This window comes from Somniosus microcephalus, chromosome 7 (genome assembly GCF_052327205.1).
Source record: "Somniosus microcephalus isolate GS21.2 chromosome 7, FLI_Smic_1.0, whole genome shotgun sequence".
Classification (NCBI taxonomy): Eukaryota; Metazoa; Chordata; class Chondrichthyes; order Squaliformes; family Somniosidae; genus Somniosus; species Somniosus microcephalus.
Genome location: NC_140993.1, coordinates 218,683,614 through 218,701,623, shown reverse-complemented (window position 1 = coordinate 218,701,623; position 18,010 = coordinate 218,683,614). Strand labels below are relative to the sequence as shown.

General features: G+C 43.3%; 1 protein-coding gene across 1 annotated transcript in view; it reads left to right on the top strand.

Annotated features, from left to right (window-relative positions):
• The first annotated feature begins 1,320 nt into the window (after positions 1-1,320).
• Positions 1,321-18,010, top strand: part of dipk1c (divergent protein kinase domain 1C) — a 115,741-nt gene continuing 99,051 nt past the window's right edge. Inside the window, exon 1 of the mRNA XM_085993420.1 lies at positions 1,321-1,907. Within this exon, the coding sequence (XP_085849546.1) occupies positions 1,722-1,907 (186 nt within the window). The 5' untranslated portion in view covers positions 1,321-1,721. The remainder of the gene's footprint in view (positions 1,908-18,010) is intronic.

The following is an 18,010-nucleotide window of genomic DNA, read 5'->3' as shown; positions in this document are numbered from 1 at the left end:
CCAGTGACATTACCACTACACTACCATACCCTATAAAATTATGAAAGCTGCAAATTTCAATTAAAAAAACAGAAAATGCTGAGGTATACAGCAGGTTAGTCGGCATCTGGAAACAAATGGGACAGGTCAATGTTTGGAGCAGTAGCCTTCCCTCGGAACAGACCAAAGGGAGTTAGGTACCAGAGCATCTTTAAAGGAAGGACTGAAACAGAGCAGGTAAAGGTGAGGGTACAGAAATGCTACCTACTATTACGAAGAGGGCTGTTTAATAGACACATTTTGAGGAGAATGTTTTTTCACCCAGAGGGTGGTGGGGTTCTGGAACTCACTGCCTGAAAGGGTGGTAGAGGCAGAAACTCTCATCACATTTAAAAAGTACTTGGATATGCACTAGAAGTGCCGTAACCTACAGGGCTACGGACCCAGAGCTGGAAAGTGGGATTAGGGTGGATAGCTCTTTGTCAGCCGCCACAGGCAGGATGGGCCGAATGGCCTCCTTCCTTGCTGTAATTTCTATGATTCTATGATTTTTGGAAAGAACAGGAAAGGAGTGTAAAGGACCAAAACTGGTCTCAGTCAAGCTTCGAAGAGGCGGAAAAATAAAAAATAAAAGTCCATCAGCTGCAAACCATCTGGGAGATGGGGGGATGTGAATGGGGAGAACTGCAGGGAAATGGGGGTGGGAGAGGGGAGCGGAAACAGTTAAGGTCTGAAGTTGATAAAGTCAATGTTCAGAGCAGGGAATTGGGGAATACTCTGGGAGCTAATGGAAAGCCAATATTTATGGATTTTGAGCTGGACTTGTTTGGAACAGTGTAGATGAGCAGAGGCTGAAAACTGCACTGGATGATATGTAAAGTAAAACTTCTGGGTATTCATGGCCTCAAGCCCAAAGCCATCTCAGCACTGTGCGTTCCTGCTTTGGCAGATAGTGGGCCTTCCCACTACCTTAATGAAAGATGGCATCCTTCATTGAGTGAAATCGGCTCTGCTGTGAAGAATTCCATCTTTTTCAGATTCTAATGCCACATTCTTTTTATTGCCCGAGATATTGATTTTTTTTAGTTGCCCATCACTCATCATGTTCTGCGCCACACCAAGCATTATACTGACATTCTATCCTCTCGCTGTATTGCAATGGTATTTAATCGAATTTCTCTTGCCTTGCTTTAACTTCCTCGTCCTCAAACTAAACGTAAATGTGAAATACAGAGCAAGATTCCACAGGAAACGCCCCCCTCCCCCAGTGTGATTTCAATCAAACTCCCCCCATCACTGCCTGCTTGTGGCACCGAGCGAGCGACATCCCACACATCAGTCAAAAAATGCGGAAGTACGTGGCTTAAATACAAAAGCAAACTGGGAACCTCCATCAAAAAAAAGCAACACTTCGGGTTAAACCTGGTTTGGGATTGATTATTGTGCGTTGTAACATTAAGTGTGCGCTGGGCGAGGGGCAGACCGGGCTGTAGACTTTGTGTGTGTGTCAGCTCACAGACCATGGGGAGGTCGCTGACTGCTGTGAACTCTTGTCATTTTCCTTTCGTGCATCATAGACAAGATCTGGGGTCGGGAGCATGTCTGTGTGGAGGCGCTGAACCCGCTCGCAAGGAGATGTCGGCTCCATCGGCCAGAGATCGGGCTTTGATCCAGTCCTCCGCCCACCCCTCTAGCCCGTCCTTTCGCTTCAGGGGGCTGAAGGTTGACAAGTAACCCGAGCGATGCCAATCTCCGGGATCCCTGGATTTCGGCACTCGAGACCGAAGGTCCTCAGGAAATCTGTTCTGCGCTGTTTCCTTCTGTGGATCGCCGGCTGGGTTTTTGTAAATACGACAGTCTTCATCCACAGGACTATCTTCGCCGAATATTGCACCGACCAGAAAAGTAAAAGAATCCTCGCCAGACTGGTAAGAGATTTTACAAATGCAGAGAGCAGATGTGCAATGTGTTGCAACTCGGAAACTAATGGTAGGAAATGCTCGTCACTTCGCCCTTCAGAAGGATGCAGTTTTACATCGAACGGAACTTGTTCTTTCACCAACGCACTATCAGTCATTTTATTCCAAGGCAATTTTGTTATAGTTTAAAAAGCAACCTGTTTTCCATAAACAAGGTTCGCTGAACTAAAGTTCAAGCCCAATTCGGCAACCCCTCCCGGGTCTTTGCATGTGAGCCTGGGTCTGGTGCTCAATATGCATTTTGTTTTTTTGTGTGGGTGCGGTTATAACATTGGATCAATGTATAAGATGCGAAGCGCAGGTAACGAAATACCAATGATTAGAGTGGGAAGGAGTTTATCATTGCGGGTAAAGGGCAAGCTCACCGTGTCTCCTAAAAACTGGCGGGGAAGCAAGGACCCAGTTTAGCAAGAGCCGGCTTTATATAACAAGTATAAGTGTAACTGGCTCGGGTGAAAGTGGTTTCAATTCTATAAGCCTTTAAGAAGTTGTTGTTGCACCAGGATATTTTATCGAGCGCGTTTGTTTGGCTATAAAAAAATTAAAGAGGTGGACGATTTAAAAGTATGTTTTAAAAAAAAGATAAAAGCCCCCTTTGGACGCGAGGTTTCACATCAATGGTCTTTCTGGCCGGGCCACGCTATAACCCGGTGCAGACTCCCTCTGTGACTGATTCATGACTGGTGCCCGGAGAGAGGATTAGCACCATGACCGAACGATACCTTCAGTTCGTAAAAGTGCTATCAAATACAGTGACGACAGTCAAGCATTTTAAATCTGTTAATTACTGCCCACCTAACAGTTTTACTTCAATCACAGAGCCTACAATTAATTGCCTGCAACCCTTAACAGGGGGCTCGGACTCTACAAAGTTCGCTCGTAAGCCGAATAAAAGGCATTTTCTACTTCCTTTAATAGATCAATAATGTGCCCGATATCACCCTGCCACAACAAGTGAAAGGATCACCTGGTGAATGCGGCGATTTTAAATAGCATTTAACACTTGGAAATAATGTTATTTTCTAGGCCTTCTTGAAACTGAACCGAAGGGTCACCAATACAGAATCAGATTCCTATTTACTTTTGGCATAATTTTAAAATTATTATTCATCAAGTGTGGAAAAAATGAAGTTAGACTAATTTCACTATTTCTGTTATTGACCAGCCATGTGATTTAGCTTTATAAATGAAAGTCCCCAGAATATGAATATTTGAATAAGTATACATATCTATATAGAAAAATCTTATGTCCAACCCAGGTCTCTAACTTATCACATGTACAGGAGTCAGGCTTATCTTTGGGTTTATGTCATACTTTCAACTGATCGGCTCAGATTTTATATTCAAGATGAAACAGCAACAAATCCCACTTGAACAGGTAGTGGGCATACCATGAAAAGCAGGAATGAATTAAGAATTATCAAGGACATACACAGACTACCAATCAACCATCATCAGTCAGCAAACTGCCAATGAGGGAAAAAATGGGAACCAATTAAATTGCTCAAAGTATTTTTGAAAATCTTTCCCAGCACCATTTTGTGTTCCCAATAACCAGAGGGCATAGTAGTAGAAATATGATTTCTATCATAAGAAACAGGTTTTAAAAATACATAATTTGCAAATAATTAATTTTCTGTGTTTGAAATCTCACCAGTAACCTTTTTCCATGGAGCCCTGTTCATCTTTGTTTTAAAATTTACTAAAGGCTTTATTAATAGGTTGCATAATCCTGTTACAAGCTGAAACAGAGCATATAACAAGATTGGCTTCATGATAGATTTATATACAGGACAATATACACATGGGTTCAACCGCACCATGCAGCAAAACACTCCCAGCTCCCCCAGTCTCTCTCCGGGATGCTCGGATTCTTGCTGGGTTATCAATTCCACGTGCATCACCCAAGTGCTCATGTACTCAAGCCTCAGCCTGGGCAATGAGCATTGGCAGGCAATTCGACTGTGAAGGGCATTACATCTGATCCTGTCCACACCCAGTGTCCACACGCTGATGATCAGGAGCAGGAGCTCTGCTCTCCTTAACCCACAGGTGCTGAGGCCAAATGTAGTGCCCCTACTTCTAATCAGCCAACCCTACACAGGCCAGGGAGCTGAATTGGGAATCCTGCCCATCTTTCAGGCCCCTGGTACTTGCATTAATTGAACTTCCAAGAGTTCGGAAGGTTTGGAAGGAAGAGGTGTTTGCAAGTTGTGCAAACAATAACCATAGAAGGGTGGCTGTATTGGTGAGTCCATCCATAAAAGAGAGTGTTGCCTTGGTGGACAAGGACACTGAGGGGAGAATTTTATGGCTAAAGGTCAAAATGGAGGAATTTAATTGCGATCTCGTTAGTATCCATGCACCGAACGATCATTGCAAGCGTTGTGAGTTTTTTCGGTGGTTATTCACTGAAGTGGCAGAGGCAAAAAACCCTTGTATTGTGGGGGATTTTAATGTATTTTTATCTCGGATGGACATTTCAGCCCAGATGACCTTTAATGATGATAACTCCAGAGGGATGATTGTAAAAATGATGGCAAATTTAAATTTGAGAGACTTATGGAGGGATCGGAACCCCATAAAAAGAGAGTTCTCCAGCAGAGGTTGGGTGGGGGATGTTTAGAAAACGGAGCCGAATAGATTTTGTGTTAATGCGGGAAGGGTTAAGTTCTGAGGTGATGGAGATTTATTACAAAATAGTATTTTTTAGTGACCACTCAGATTTGGCTCTTAGAATTAGGAACAGCAGAGTTAGGAACACAGGGGTGTGGATTTTAAACAATCAATACCTGAAAGAAATTGCTTATAAAGAAGGGATTTAAAATATAATAAAGAATGCTTGGAAGGAACCTTTATTCTTGAAAGAAAGAAGAGTTTGGTGGGACAATTTCAAATATGAGTTAAAAGTTTTTTCGGTACGTTATGGGAAAGAGAGAGCAGCAGCTAACCAGCATCAAGGAGAGAATATAAACAGAATGTTTACGGATATCTGTAAAGCAGTTGACAGAGGGGATAAGGGAGCAGAGACAAAGTGGGTGGTTTTAATGGAAGAGTGAGAATTATTGCAAGCTGAAAAATGCAAGGGAGTCACTCTCCTGGCAAAGGCTAAAGATGCATTGGAGGGAGAACGATGCACTAGATATTTTCTAGAGCAAGAGAAGCTACAACAGAGATTATCTTTAATTGGAGGTTGGGGAGAAGACCATTAATGAAAATGGGGAGATTTTGGAGGTGGCTAGTAGCTTTTATCAAGAGTTATATACAAAAGAAGACATTTCCAAATTGGCGATGGAGAAGGTTAGTGCTTTTATTGAAGAGGAGAATGAGAGAAGCATGTGTGACAAAGAAGTAGGGTTAGCGGAAATAAAAGTAGCAATAAGTGGAATGAAGGGGGGTGGGGAGTGGCGGGGGGAAAGCCCAGGGTCTGATGGACTAAATACAGAAATTTATAAAGAATTTTTAGAGATTTTAAGTCCATTGCTCTTAGAGGTTTTTAAGGAAATTAAAATTGAGGGAAACCTGGCCCCATCTATGAGGAGAGGTATCATAAGCTTAGCTAATAAAAATAAAGGGGATAGAAGGGATCTAAATAATTGGAGGCCCATCACATTATTAAATGTGGATTATAAGATCTTGGCGAGGGTTATGGTAAATTGTATGAAGGAGGTGTTGCCGCAGATAGTTTTGCCCTCTCAGTCCTATGGAGTCACAGGCCGGGACATCGCTGATTCTGTGGTCTCAATCCGAGATGCAATAAAGCTCATGGAAGAGAGTGGGAGGGAGGCTTATGTATTAAAGATAGATTAAGAGGAAGCCTTTGATAAGGACTCTCATAAGTTTTTATTGATGATTTTGGAAACATTGGGTTTCTGGAAAAATGTCATTGAGTGGATAAGGATTTTTTATTCAAACATATTTAGCTGTGTTAAATGTAATGGTTTTTTATCCAAGTGTTTTCTGATGCAGAGGTCAGTGAGACAGGGTTGCCCCCTGTCCCCATTGTTGACCAAATTGATAGCAGAACCATTAGGTTACATGATGCAAAAGGAACAAGGTGTTGTCGAGATTGCGGCTCCCAGTTCCGGGTGGGTGTCAGTGATACACCAATATGTAGATGACACAACCTTAACATTGAGAAATGGGGAAAGCTATGGGAGTAGTGGAGGAGTATTGTAGAGCTTCAGGAGCCAGAGTGAATTATAGTAAGTCCCAATGGTTGGTTGCGGGAAGGGATAGGGGGTGTGGTTGGAGGAAAGCCCCTTTAAGGTGGTAGAGGTTTTGGAAGTTCTGGGGGTGCATCTGGGGTGCAAGAAGGACAGGGATGAAGTGGATCGATTAAATTGGGAACGGAAGATTATGAACATTAAAAAGATTTTGGGAAGATGGGAAAGGAGGTGGTTGAAAGTGCAAGGAAGAGCGACAGTGGTGTCCGCTCTCCTGCTATCTAAGCTATGGTACTTATTGACGGTGGAGGATATTCCTGAGTGGGTGGAAAAGTCCATCTGAGAGGCTTGTGTGAGGTTTTTATGGGAAGGGAAACCAGCCTTGGTTGCTTACAATACCAGCATTGGACGGAGAAATCAGGGAGGACTCAATTTCCTAGATATTGATTTGAAGAAAAAATCCTTTAGAATCAAATGCATGAAGAGATTTCTTCAGGAGTCAAATACAAGTTTTTGGAAGAGTTGTTTTGAACATTTTAAAAAATGAAGTGGGATAGGAGGGCAGGGGATAGTGTATATGGAATACAATAAATATGTTTTTGAAATCGATTAAACCTCTCTCTAGGTCTTATTAAGGGGGTTGTAGAGACTTGGGCCCAATTTTTTAAAGAGTGCAGCTTATGCCCAAGGGTGCTGAGGAATTTTTAGAACAGCCCTTATTTTTGAACAGTTGAGTCAACAATGAAGGAGAGGTTTAATTTAATCAAGTTTTTATAAAAGCTGGTACTTTATGTGTGAAGAATGTATTATATGAGGTAATTGCAGGTTGGTTGCCGGAAGCGATAGTGAAGGACATGGTTCGGGAGGAAGATCAGGAGGTAGAGGAAAAAGCAAATATGATCATGTATGAGAAGATTGTGAGGGCAATGCCACAGGATTGGATGGAAGAAATAAATGCGCAAATCTCCAAAGGAAGTGAAATGCATCCCACTTTTCCAAGCTTTCTGCTGGAGAAAGGGGAGGAGTTGGTTCAATTTGACAACTGTAATACTCGAGATTTCTATGGGGTATTTAGAGAATGGAGTTTCAAGACACCTGCTGGTCAGGAGTTTTGGCAGAGTATATTCTCACAGCTGGACTTCAACAGGATTTGGAGGGGAGTGTGGGCGAATTTTAAATGTCCAGAGTGCATTGAACTGGATTTCAAATTGGTTTATAACCGGATTTTTACCATGACGGCCTTTTAAGTAAGATTGGGTGAGTGGAGGAGGCAACTTGCCCAGTGTGTGGGACACAGGATGAGACTCTGTCTCATTTACTGGTGTTATGTCCGCAATTAAATGATTTTAAGTACTATGTTCGACAGTTGTGTGAGGTTTTTTTGCTGGGTGGGGACCGAAGAGTGAGAATGGGAATCCCACGGGACTCAATTTTGAGATGGGGATTGCAGGAGAGTCTGGCAGAGTCTAACGGAGCAGCAATTAATTTAATGTTTAGTTTGACTAGATTCATGATTGTGCAAAGAAGGAATGCTCTTTTTTAAGGGGAAGAGAATAAATCTAAAAGAGTATTTTAAATATAAGCTAAAAGATCATTATAAGGCTCTATGGATGTTTTAAAGATAGTATTTTATGATCAATTTTTAAAGTACAATAGATTAATATATGCTATGGGGGACAAATTAAACTTCAGGTTTTGATGTTAATATGTGGTGGAGGAATGGCTGTGCAGAGGGGCGGAATGGATTTGTATGATACAATGGAATGATCACGAAGTTATAAATGTTTTTAATGTTCAATATTAAAAAAAAAGTTAGTAGCACACTTGCCTCTGAGTGAGATGGGTGTAGGTTCAAGTCCTGCTCCAGAGACTTGAGCACAACAATCTAAGCTGACACTCCAATGCAGTACTGAGGGAGTGCTGCACTGTCGGAGGTGCCGTCTTTCGGATGAGACATTAAACTGAGGCCCCATCTGCCCTCTCAGGTGGACGTAAAAGATCCCATGGCACTATTTTCAAGAAGAGCAGGGGCGTTATTTAACCCCCGGTGTCCTGGCCAATAGTTATCCCGCAACCAACATCACGGCAACAGATTTTCTGGTCATTATTACATTGCTGTTTGTGGGACCTTGCTGTGTACAAATTGGCTGCTGCATTTCCTACATTACAACAGTGACTACACTTCAAAAAGTTCTTTATTGACTGTAAAGTGCTTTGGGACGTCCAGTGGTTGTGAAAGACGCTATATAAATACAAGTCTTTCTTTTCTTTCTTTAAAATTATAAATCAGGAAAAGAGAGTATAATTGACAATCCCTTTGATAAATAGTAAAAAGGTAGTAAAGGAAGAGTGGGGCCAATTAGGCACCAAAAAGAAGACCTTCTTGAGGAAGCAGAGGGCATGGCTGAGGTACTAAATGAGTACTTTGCATCAGTGTTCACTAGATGCTGCCAATGCAGCAGTAAAGAAGGAGACAGTAGTGATATTGGATAGGATAAAAATAGATAAAGAGGAGGTACTTAAAAGGTTGGCAGTCCTAAAACTACAAAAGTCACCTGATCCAGATGGGATGCATCCTAGGTTATTGAGGGAAGTAAGGGTAGAGATAGCGGAGGCTCTGGCTACAATCTTCCAATCCTCCTTGAACATGGGAGTGGTGCCAGAGGACTGGAGGATTGCAAATGTTACACCCCTGTTCAAAAAGGGGTAAGGGATAAACTCGGCAACTATAGGTCAGTCAGCCTAACATCGGTGGTGGGGAAACTTTTACAGACAATAATCCAGAACAAAGTTAACTGGCATTTGGAAAAGTATGGGCTAATAAATGAAAGTCAGCATGGATTTGTTAAAGGCAAATTGTGTTTGACTAACTTGATCGAGTTCTTTGATGAAGTAATAAAGAGGATTGATGAAGGTAGAGTGGTTGTTGTGTATATGGACTTTCAAAAAGCGTTTGAAAAAGTACCGCATAATAGACTTGTTGGCAAAATTAAAGCCCATGGGATTAAAAGGGCAGTGGCAGCATGGATACAAAATTGGCTAAGGGGTAGAGAACAGAGAGTAGCGGTGAACGGTTGTTTTTCTGACTGGAGGGAGTTATACAGTGGTGTTTACCAGGAGTCAGTATGAGGACCATTGCTCTTTTTAATATATAATTAATGACCTGGACTTAGTTATACAGGGCATAATATAAAAGTTTGCAGATGATACGAAACTTGGAAATGTAGTAAATAGTGAGGAGCATTGTAATAGACTTCAGGAGGACATGGACAGACTGGTGAAATGGGCAGATACAAAGCAGATGAAATTTAATGCAGAGAAGTGTGAAGTGATGCATTTTGGAAGGAATAATGAGAAGAATCAATATAAATGAAATGATACAATTTTAAAGGGGGTGCAAGAACAGAGAGACCTGGGCATGCATGTACACAAATCTTTGAAGGTGGAAGGACAAGTTGAGAAGGCTGTTAAGAAAGCATATGGGATTCTTGGCTTTATTAATAGAGGCATAGAATAAAAAAAGCAGGGAAGTTATGCTAAACCTTTACAAAACACTGGCTAGGCCTCAGCTGGAGTACCATGTTCATTTCTGGGCACCATACTTTAGGAAGGATGTCAAAGCCTTGGAGAGAGTGCAGAAGAGATTTACTGGAATGGCACCTGGGATGAATGACATCAGGTATGTGGATAGACTGGAGAAGCTGGGTTATTCTCCTTAGAGCAGAGAAGGTTAAGATGAGATTTAATAGAGCTTTTTGATAGAAACTGTTTCCAATGAAACCAGAAGACAAGATTTAAGGTGGTTAGCAAAAGAACCAGAGGCGGCATTGTAGTGTATGTCCCTGTGTACTGTAATGCCGGTAATGGCCACTCGGGCTATATAAGCCTGTATATTGTGTTGTATCAGTTAGTTCACCTCCAGACTTTGTTCAGTAAACACCTGTGAAACCTACTCCTGCCTTCCGTGTCTCTATTAACACACGGATACAACAGTGGCGACGAATTGGAAACGGACTTACCTGCAATTTGGCAGCACCTCAAGGATATCGATTCCTCAGACGTCCAAAGTCGAAGAAAAGCAAGAAAATAAAAAAATTTAAAAAACTGTGGTTTCACCAGCTAGCCGAGCTGGTGGCAGGTACTGCAATAATCCTTCCTGGGCGGCGGGCTGGGGCTCCATCGGCTGGCTCTGCAGCGGGGCCGAGCAGCGAAGGCGGAGGCAAACAGAAACAGAGGGGGGGAGCACTCGGGAGACGGCCGGCGCTGCAAAGCAGGTCGGCGTTCGAACCAAGCAGAGGGGGGGAAAAGTCACAGAGAGTCCGGCGGGAACGAGTCTCCACCTGTAAATTAAAAAAAACGCGGAAAACAGCGTTGTCAGCAGCAGCGGCGGGAAAGCGCGGGAAGCGCCATTTTTTTTCTGCAGGGAAGAAAGGAAAGCGCGGGAAGCGCCATTTTTTTTCCAGGATGCCTAAGGCTGGCAATATTGATGCTTTCGATAACGATATAGAGGATTGGACCACATATGTGGAAAGAGTGGAGGTATATTGCACAGCAAATGGAATAGAAAATGATAAAAAAGTGTTAGTGCTTCTAAATCTAATGGGCGCAAAGACATACGGGCTGTTACGAAACTTAATCACTCCAGCCAAACCAAAGGACAAGAATTTTAAGGAGATTGTTGATACCCTACAGGAGCACTTAAACCCAACACCGCTGCTGATAGCGGAACAATTCAAATTCTTCAAGAGGAATCAGCACAAGAATGAAAGTAACGCTGATTACCTCACCGAATTAAGAAAGCCCCAGCACCTGAAAATGTCTCACAATTAAGGTCGTTCCTGGGATTGATAAATTACTATCATAAATTTTTACCGAACTTATCAACTCTCCTGCACCCTCTTAATGAACTGCTCCAAACAGGAGTAATTTGAAAATGGAGCGAAGACTGTAAACGTGCCTTCCATAAATGCAAAGACTTAATCACGTCCAAGGAAGTTTTGGCTCATTACAACCCATCACTGCCAATCAGACTGGCGTGCGATGCATCCCCTTATGGCGTAGGAGCGGTATTATCGCATAGATTCCATGATGGCTCGGAGCGGCCGATAGCTTTTGCGTCACGCTCATTAAACTCAGCTGAGCGTAACTATGCCCAGATCGACAGGGAAGCACTCAGCCTGGTATGGGGAGTGAAGAAATTCAACCATTACCTACACGGACAAAAATTTACCTTGTTGACTGACCATCAACCACTCGTCTCCATATTCAACCCTAAAAAGGGTGTTCCCATTATGACAGCGCAAAGGCTACAGAGGTGGTCCCTTTTTCTAGGGGCACACCAATATGACATAGAATAAGAACATAAGAACATAAGAAATAGGAGCAGGAGTAGGCCAATCGGCCCCTCGAGCCTGCTCCGCCATTCAATAAGATCATGGCTGATCTGATCCTAACCGCCAATCCACTATCACAGAACCATCTCCTGAACCTAACAGAATTAGACACACGAAAAGATCAAAACAGCATGGGAATGCTGACGGTTTATCACGCCTACCGTTGCCAATGGTAGAAGAGGCACCTACAGTAGACCCAGTGGAGATGTTCCACTCTACCATAGTGGAATGTCTACCAGTAACAAATTCTGCCATTGAAAAGGAAACGAGAAATGACCCGACTCTCTCACGAGTCTACGATTTAACAGTGAAGGGATGGCCAGCACATGGCGAACCACTGTTGCCAGCATTCTCGCAAAGGAGAGAACAGCTGTCAGTGTGCCGAGGAACCTTGATGTGTGGATCCAGAGTGGTGATTCCACCCAAACTCCAGGATAAAGTGCTAAAGGAGCTTCACGAGGGGCATCTGGGTGGAGTGAAAATGAAGAACCTAGCCAGAGCGTTTGTATGGTGGCCAGGTATCGATGGAGACATCGAAGAAATGACCAAGAGCTGCCTAGGATGCCAGAAGGTCCAAAACGCTCCACCACAAGCCCCTCTACATCCATGGGAGTGGCCCTCATCTCCATGGCAAAGGGTACACATCGACTTTGCTGGTCCATTTATGGACTCAATGTTCTTAATCGCGGTTGATGCACACTCCAAGTGGCCGGAGGTAATAAAGATGCCCTCCACCACCACGGAAAAAACCATCACAGTATTAAGGACCATATTTGCCAGGAATGGGCTGCCTGAACAGATCTGTTCTGATAATGGACCGCAATTTGTGTCCGAAGAATTCAGGAAGTTCTTAAAAAACAATGGGGTTAAGCACTACACGTCCGCCCCATACCATCCCGCCACCAATGGATTGGCTGAAAGGTTTGTCCAGACCTTCAAGAAGGCCATAAAGGCCATGGGTAATGAAGACATAAAACTTCAGCATAAGGTAGATAACTTCTTGTTTGCATACAGGAATGCAACACATATGGTTACAAACCAAACTCCCGCCATGATGTTCTTCAATAGAAGCCTAAGATGCCGGCTGGATTTGATCAAGCCAAACATCAGAAGGGACGTGGAGAACCGGCAATTTCAAGGCATGAATGAAAGGCCAACTAGAACCTTCCAGATAGGTCAACAAGATTTGGCCCGGGACTACTGTACCGAGAAATGGCAGCCTGGAACTATTTGCACACGACTAGGACCGCTGATGTATACCGTGGACATTGGAGAAAGCATAATAAGGCGCCATGCTGACCAGATCATAGAGTCATCCGAAAAGGGACAACCTACACCACAACTCTATACGCCTAATGATGAAGTAGAGATACCCATAGTATCTACCTCCGATCCGGTGATACTGGAACCAGATGAACCCAACACTGGCATTCAAGCTGAATCAGCCTTGCCAAAAGAACGTACTACACCACCAGAAACTACCACACCACCGAGGCGTTATCCGGACCGAGTCAGGAAGCCTCCAGAGAGACTGACTTATAATTGATTAACTGCAGCAATGTGTAGATTATTGTTCTTGTAACATGTAATTAATGATTACTTAAAATATTATGTACTGGTTGGCTAAAAGGGGAGGAATTGTAGTGTATGTGCCTTTAAGAGCCCCCTGTGTACTGTAATGCCGGTAATGGCCACTCGGGCTATATAAGCCTGTATATTGTGTTGTATCAGTTAGTTCACCTCCAGACTTTGTTCAGTAAACACCTGTGAAACCTACTCCTGCCTTCCGTGTCTCTATTAACACACGGATACAACAGGCATGAGGAAACATTTTTTTACACAGCGAGTTGTTGTGATCTGGAATGCACTGCCTGAAAGGGTGGTGGAAGCAGATTCAGTAGTAACTTTCAAAAAAGAATTGAATAAATACTTGAAGGGAAAACATTTACAGGGCTACGGGGAAAGAGCGGGAGAGTGGGATTAATTGGAAAGTTCTTTCAAAAAGCCGGCACAGGCATGATGGGCCGAATAGCCTCCTTCTGTGTTGTATCATTCTATGACTCTATGAGAGAGCCATTCATTTTATTTTCCAGTTTTTGCCTATATTTAAAATTGTAATGTCTCTTTGAAAGTTTTTTAATGAATAAATATTTATTTCAAGTTGAACTACAAACTGCAAGAAAAGTGGTGAAAGGTATAGTGAGAAGGTAAAGGGGTAGCAGATGCAACAGGAACAAGAGGGTAAGAAGCAAAATAGAGGGATGGTGGCAGGACGTGGGGGATGTGAAATGAGTCCCAAAGGAATGCAGGTTGGATTAATGGGCACTAACCCAGGAAAATCTCTCTTATTTTTTGGAGCTGGTGACAGGTGACAATGGCCTGGCCAATGATTCAGGTCTTAGTTTATCACTATTGTGTTTCCCGATTACTTTGCTTGAGATTCAGAAGCTGCAGCAGATTTGTTTCAGGGGCATCCCTATTGTGTGATTAAACAATTAACTCAAATAGGCAGCGTCAGAGGGGAACCTCCAGGAATCATACAAATCAGCAGCCATTTTTCCCACAAAAATTGGGGAAAAAAGTATTTAAAAGAACATAAGAAATAGGAGCAGGAGTAGGCCATTTGGCCCTTGAGCCTGCTCCGCCATTCAATAAGATCATGGCTGATCTTCTGCCTCAACTCCATTCACCGGTCCTATCGCCATATCTCTTGATGCTCTTACTAGTCAGAAATCTATCGACTTCTGTTTTGAATATATCCAATGACTGAGCCTCCAACGCCCTCTGGGGTAGAGAATTCCAAAGATTCACCACCCTCTGTGTGAAGAAATTTCCTCTCATTTCAGTCCCTGAATGGCCTACCCTTTATCCTGAGGCTGTGGCCCCTGGTTCTAGGCTCCCCAGCCAAAGGAAACATTCTCCCAGCATCCACCCCATTAAGCCCTGTAATAATTTTGTATGCTTCAATGAGATCCCCTCTCATTCTTCTGAATTCAAGAGAATACAGGCCTAGTTTACACAACCTCTTGTCATACGACAGTCCCGCCATCCCAGGAATCAATCTCGTGAACCTGTGTTGCACTCCCTCTATGGCAAGTATATCCTTCCTTAGGTAAGGAGACCAAAATTGTACACAGTACTCCAGGTGTGGTCTCGCCAAGGCCCTATATAATTGGAGTAGGACTTTACTCCTGTACTCAAATCCTCTTATAATGAAGGCCAGCATAACATTTGCCCTCCTAATGGCTTGCTGCACCTGCACATTCACTTTCAGTGACTCGTGTACAAGGACACCCAGGTCCCTTTGAGCATCTGTATTCCCCAATCTTTCACCATTTAGGAAATACTCTGCCTTTCTGTTTTTTCTACCAAAGTGGATAACTTCACATTTATTCACATTATATTCCATCTGCCATGTTCTCACCCACTCACTGAGCCTGTTGAGATCCCTTTGAAGCCTCTTCACATCCTCTTCCCAACTGACACTGTCACCTAGCTTTGTATCATCAGCAAATTTGGAAATGTTATATTTAGTCCCCTCATCCAAATCATTGATATAGATTGTGAATAGCTGGGGCCCAAGCACCGATCCTTGTGGTTATCCACTAGTCACAGCCTACCATTCTGAAAAAGACCCATTTTTCCCTACTGTTTGTTTTCTGTCTGTTAACCAATTTTCAATCCATGCTAGTATATTACCCCCAATTCCATGTGCCCTAATTTTGTTCACCAACCTCTTGTGTGGGACCTTATCGAAGGCCTTCTGAAAATCCAGATACACCACATCTACCGGTTCCCTTTTGTCTACTCCACTAGTTACATCCTCAAAGAACTCAAATAGGCTTGTCAAACAAGATTTCCCTTTAATAAAACACCTGGGAAGTAATATTGTGTGTCAGCTGTGGCTCAGTAGCACCCTCGACTCTGAGTCAAAAAGTTGTGGGTTCAAGTTCCACTCCAGAGCACAACAATCTAGGCTGACACTCCAATGCAGTACTGAGGGAGAGCTGCACTGTCGGCAGTGCTGTCTTTCGGATGAGACATTAAACCGAGGCCCTGTCTGCTCTCTCAGGTGGATGTTAAAGATCCTATGGCACTATTTCAAAGAAGAGCAGGGGAGTTCTCCCAGTGTCCTGGCCAATGTTTATCCCTCAATTAACATAGCTAAAACAAATTATCTGGTCATTATCACTTTGCTGTTTGTGGGAGCTTGCTGTGCGCAAATTGGCTGCCACGTTTCCTACATTACAACAGTGACTACACTTCAAAAAGTACTTCATTGGCTGTAAAGCGCTTTGGGCCATCTGGTGGTCGTGAAAGGCGCTATATAAATGCAAGTCTTTTTTCTTTCTATTAAGTAACAATCTAATACTAGGGTTTCAGCTGATGATTATATACTGCTCAGACTTCCTTTTTTTGATTTATGATTCATCCAAATTCCTCATTTCATTGATGGCCCTATAATTTACTCACAGGTACTCATTAGCTTCTATATGACATTTATTGAGAGAGTTTTCCATCATATGAGAAGTTAGTTTATCGACACTTTCATATGCTAAGAGGTGTTTGGTTGACAGTCTGCATTTCTGCAGTACATGAGAGTATGTAAAGACTACCCCACCAAACGTGAGAGAACTGATTCAACAGACATTACAAAATGACATGGCACAGAAATGCAATGCGTATTATTGGACAGTTGTGCATTAACGCTCTGTTTAGCGCTTCTCCTGAAATTCATCCCCTACAACAGGGACTGCGAATGTTAATAACATACCATCGGTTCAGTAGAGTCTTTTAATTCCATACCCTTCCAAAGCATGTTTTGTGCATCTACCAAGTCCATTTAAAGTAGATGTAACAGCAGCATTCAAAGCCAAAAGCATTGCTTAGCAGACCAGTGAAGCTGTATAAATTCAGAAACAAATACTTGTTGCCAGCTGCCTAGGGCCTGCATGCAGTGCTGAAGTAACAAACCTAATGAGCAAAAAGGGATGGAATAGAACACTGCAGGAGCTAAGAGGCCAGTGAAAATAGAGCCAAAGATTGCAGAGGCACCCTGTGCACTTTGAGCATTATGTTAGGAACAACTACATAGCCCTCACAGAAAAACAATGCTTCAACAGACTCCAGTACAGTCTGAAAGTAATTACTGACAGCTACTTGGGGAAATATTTGCACATCAGCACTCCCAGTGGCTGTTAAACATCATTGTTGCTTTGAACTTCCATACCACCGGGTCATTTCAGGCACCTGTTGGAGACTTCACTGACATCACCCAATTTGCTGCCCACTGCAGCATCAGAGATGTGGCCCATGCCTTCTTTCGCCATTGCAACACCTGAATACAATTCAACAATGACTGTCTGTAGCAGCAGGACAGATAAACCAAATGGTACCATGAGGTGGAGTTTCCCAAAGTGCAGGGTGTAATTGACAGCACGCATGTACCCATTTAGGCTCCAGTTTAGGAGGCCATGTTGTACATGAACAGGAAGGGATTTAATGTATAGTACGCAACCACTACCACAGAATCATAAAAGTGAATGCATGGTTTCCTGGGAGCACGCATGGGAGTAGATTTTGCCCTTTGGGCAGCTGATCAGTGACGTGCACAGGCCACCCGCCCGTTGGGCCAGCAGAAGAGCTCCAGCCATTTTGAAGCTTGGGCCTCATTTGCATGGCCTCAGCGAGCTGCTGCTTGCTGGTTGGCTAGTGGAGGAATTCTGGTCAGCCTGGATACCGAGCTGGCCAACTGGCTGGTAGGTCCATGAGGGGGCAAGTATTGAGTGGCAGCAATCCACAGTATTCTCCTGGAGTCTGAAGGAGCACTCCTGCCTCTTCCTAGCTTCACAAAAAGATGGCGGTGGCTGAAGTGCCAGTGTAAATGGTGGTGGAGGGTGGGGGGGTGGGGACGGTGGGTGATCCGGGCCACTACCACCATGTTTGTGCCAGGCGGGCTGACTTAAAATCAGTCCAATGATGCCTGCCTTAATAATGCCTTTCAAAATTCTTCAAAGGGGGAACATAGTTGGAGCATTACTTCTTAGCGATTTTGCATAAGCCCTACATCGCATGTCTGGTGACCCAGTTGCTGCACACGTGTAGCCTGACAGAATATGAACATTATGGAGTACATGTCTGAACAAGGATTTTAAGGGAGCAGTGATTTAGAATTCTAAAGCAACAATTCACATGCTTAAACATATCAAGGGAAGCATTGCAATATACCACAGAGAGGCTCTCGAAATAACTGTGGCGTGCTGCACAGTCCATAACAACACAATAGAAAGATGCTGAGAAGATGCCCCAAGCCTTAGCAGTGGAGGAGACAGAGAAAAATACTTCCTTGGAGCCACTAGCAGCAAAGAACCTTGTGCAGCAAGGGAGGCTGGTCTATGAAGCTTTAATTGACAACAACTTCATTTGAATAGCATATATGTCCCTTTAAGTAGTTAGCAGTGAAGATTTATCATTTCAGGCCATTTATTTGATG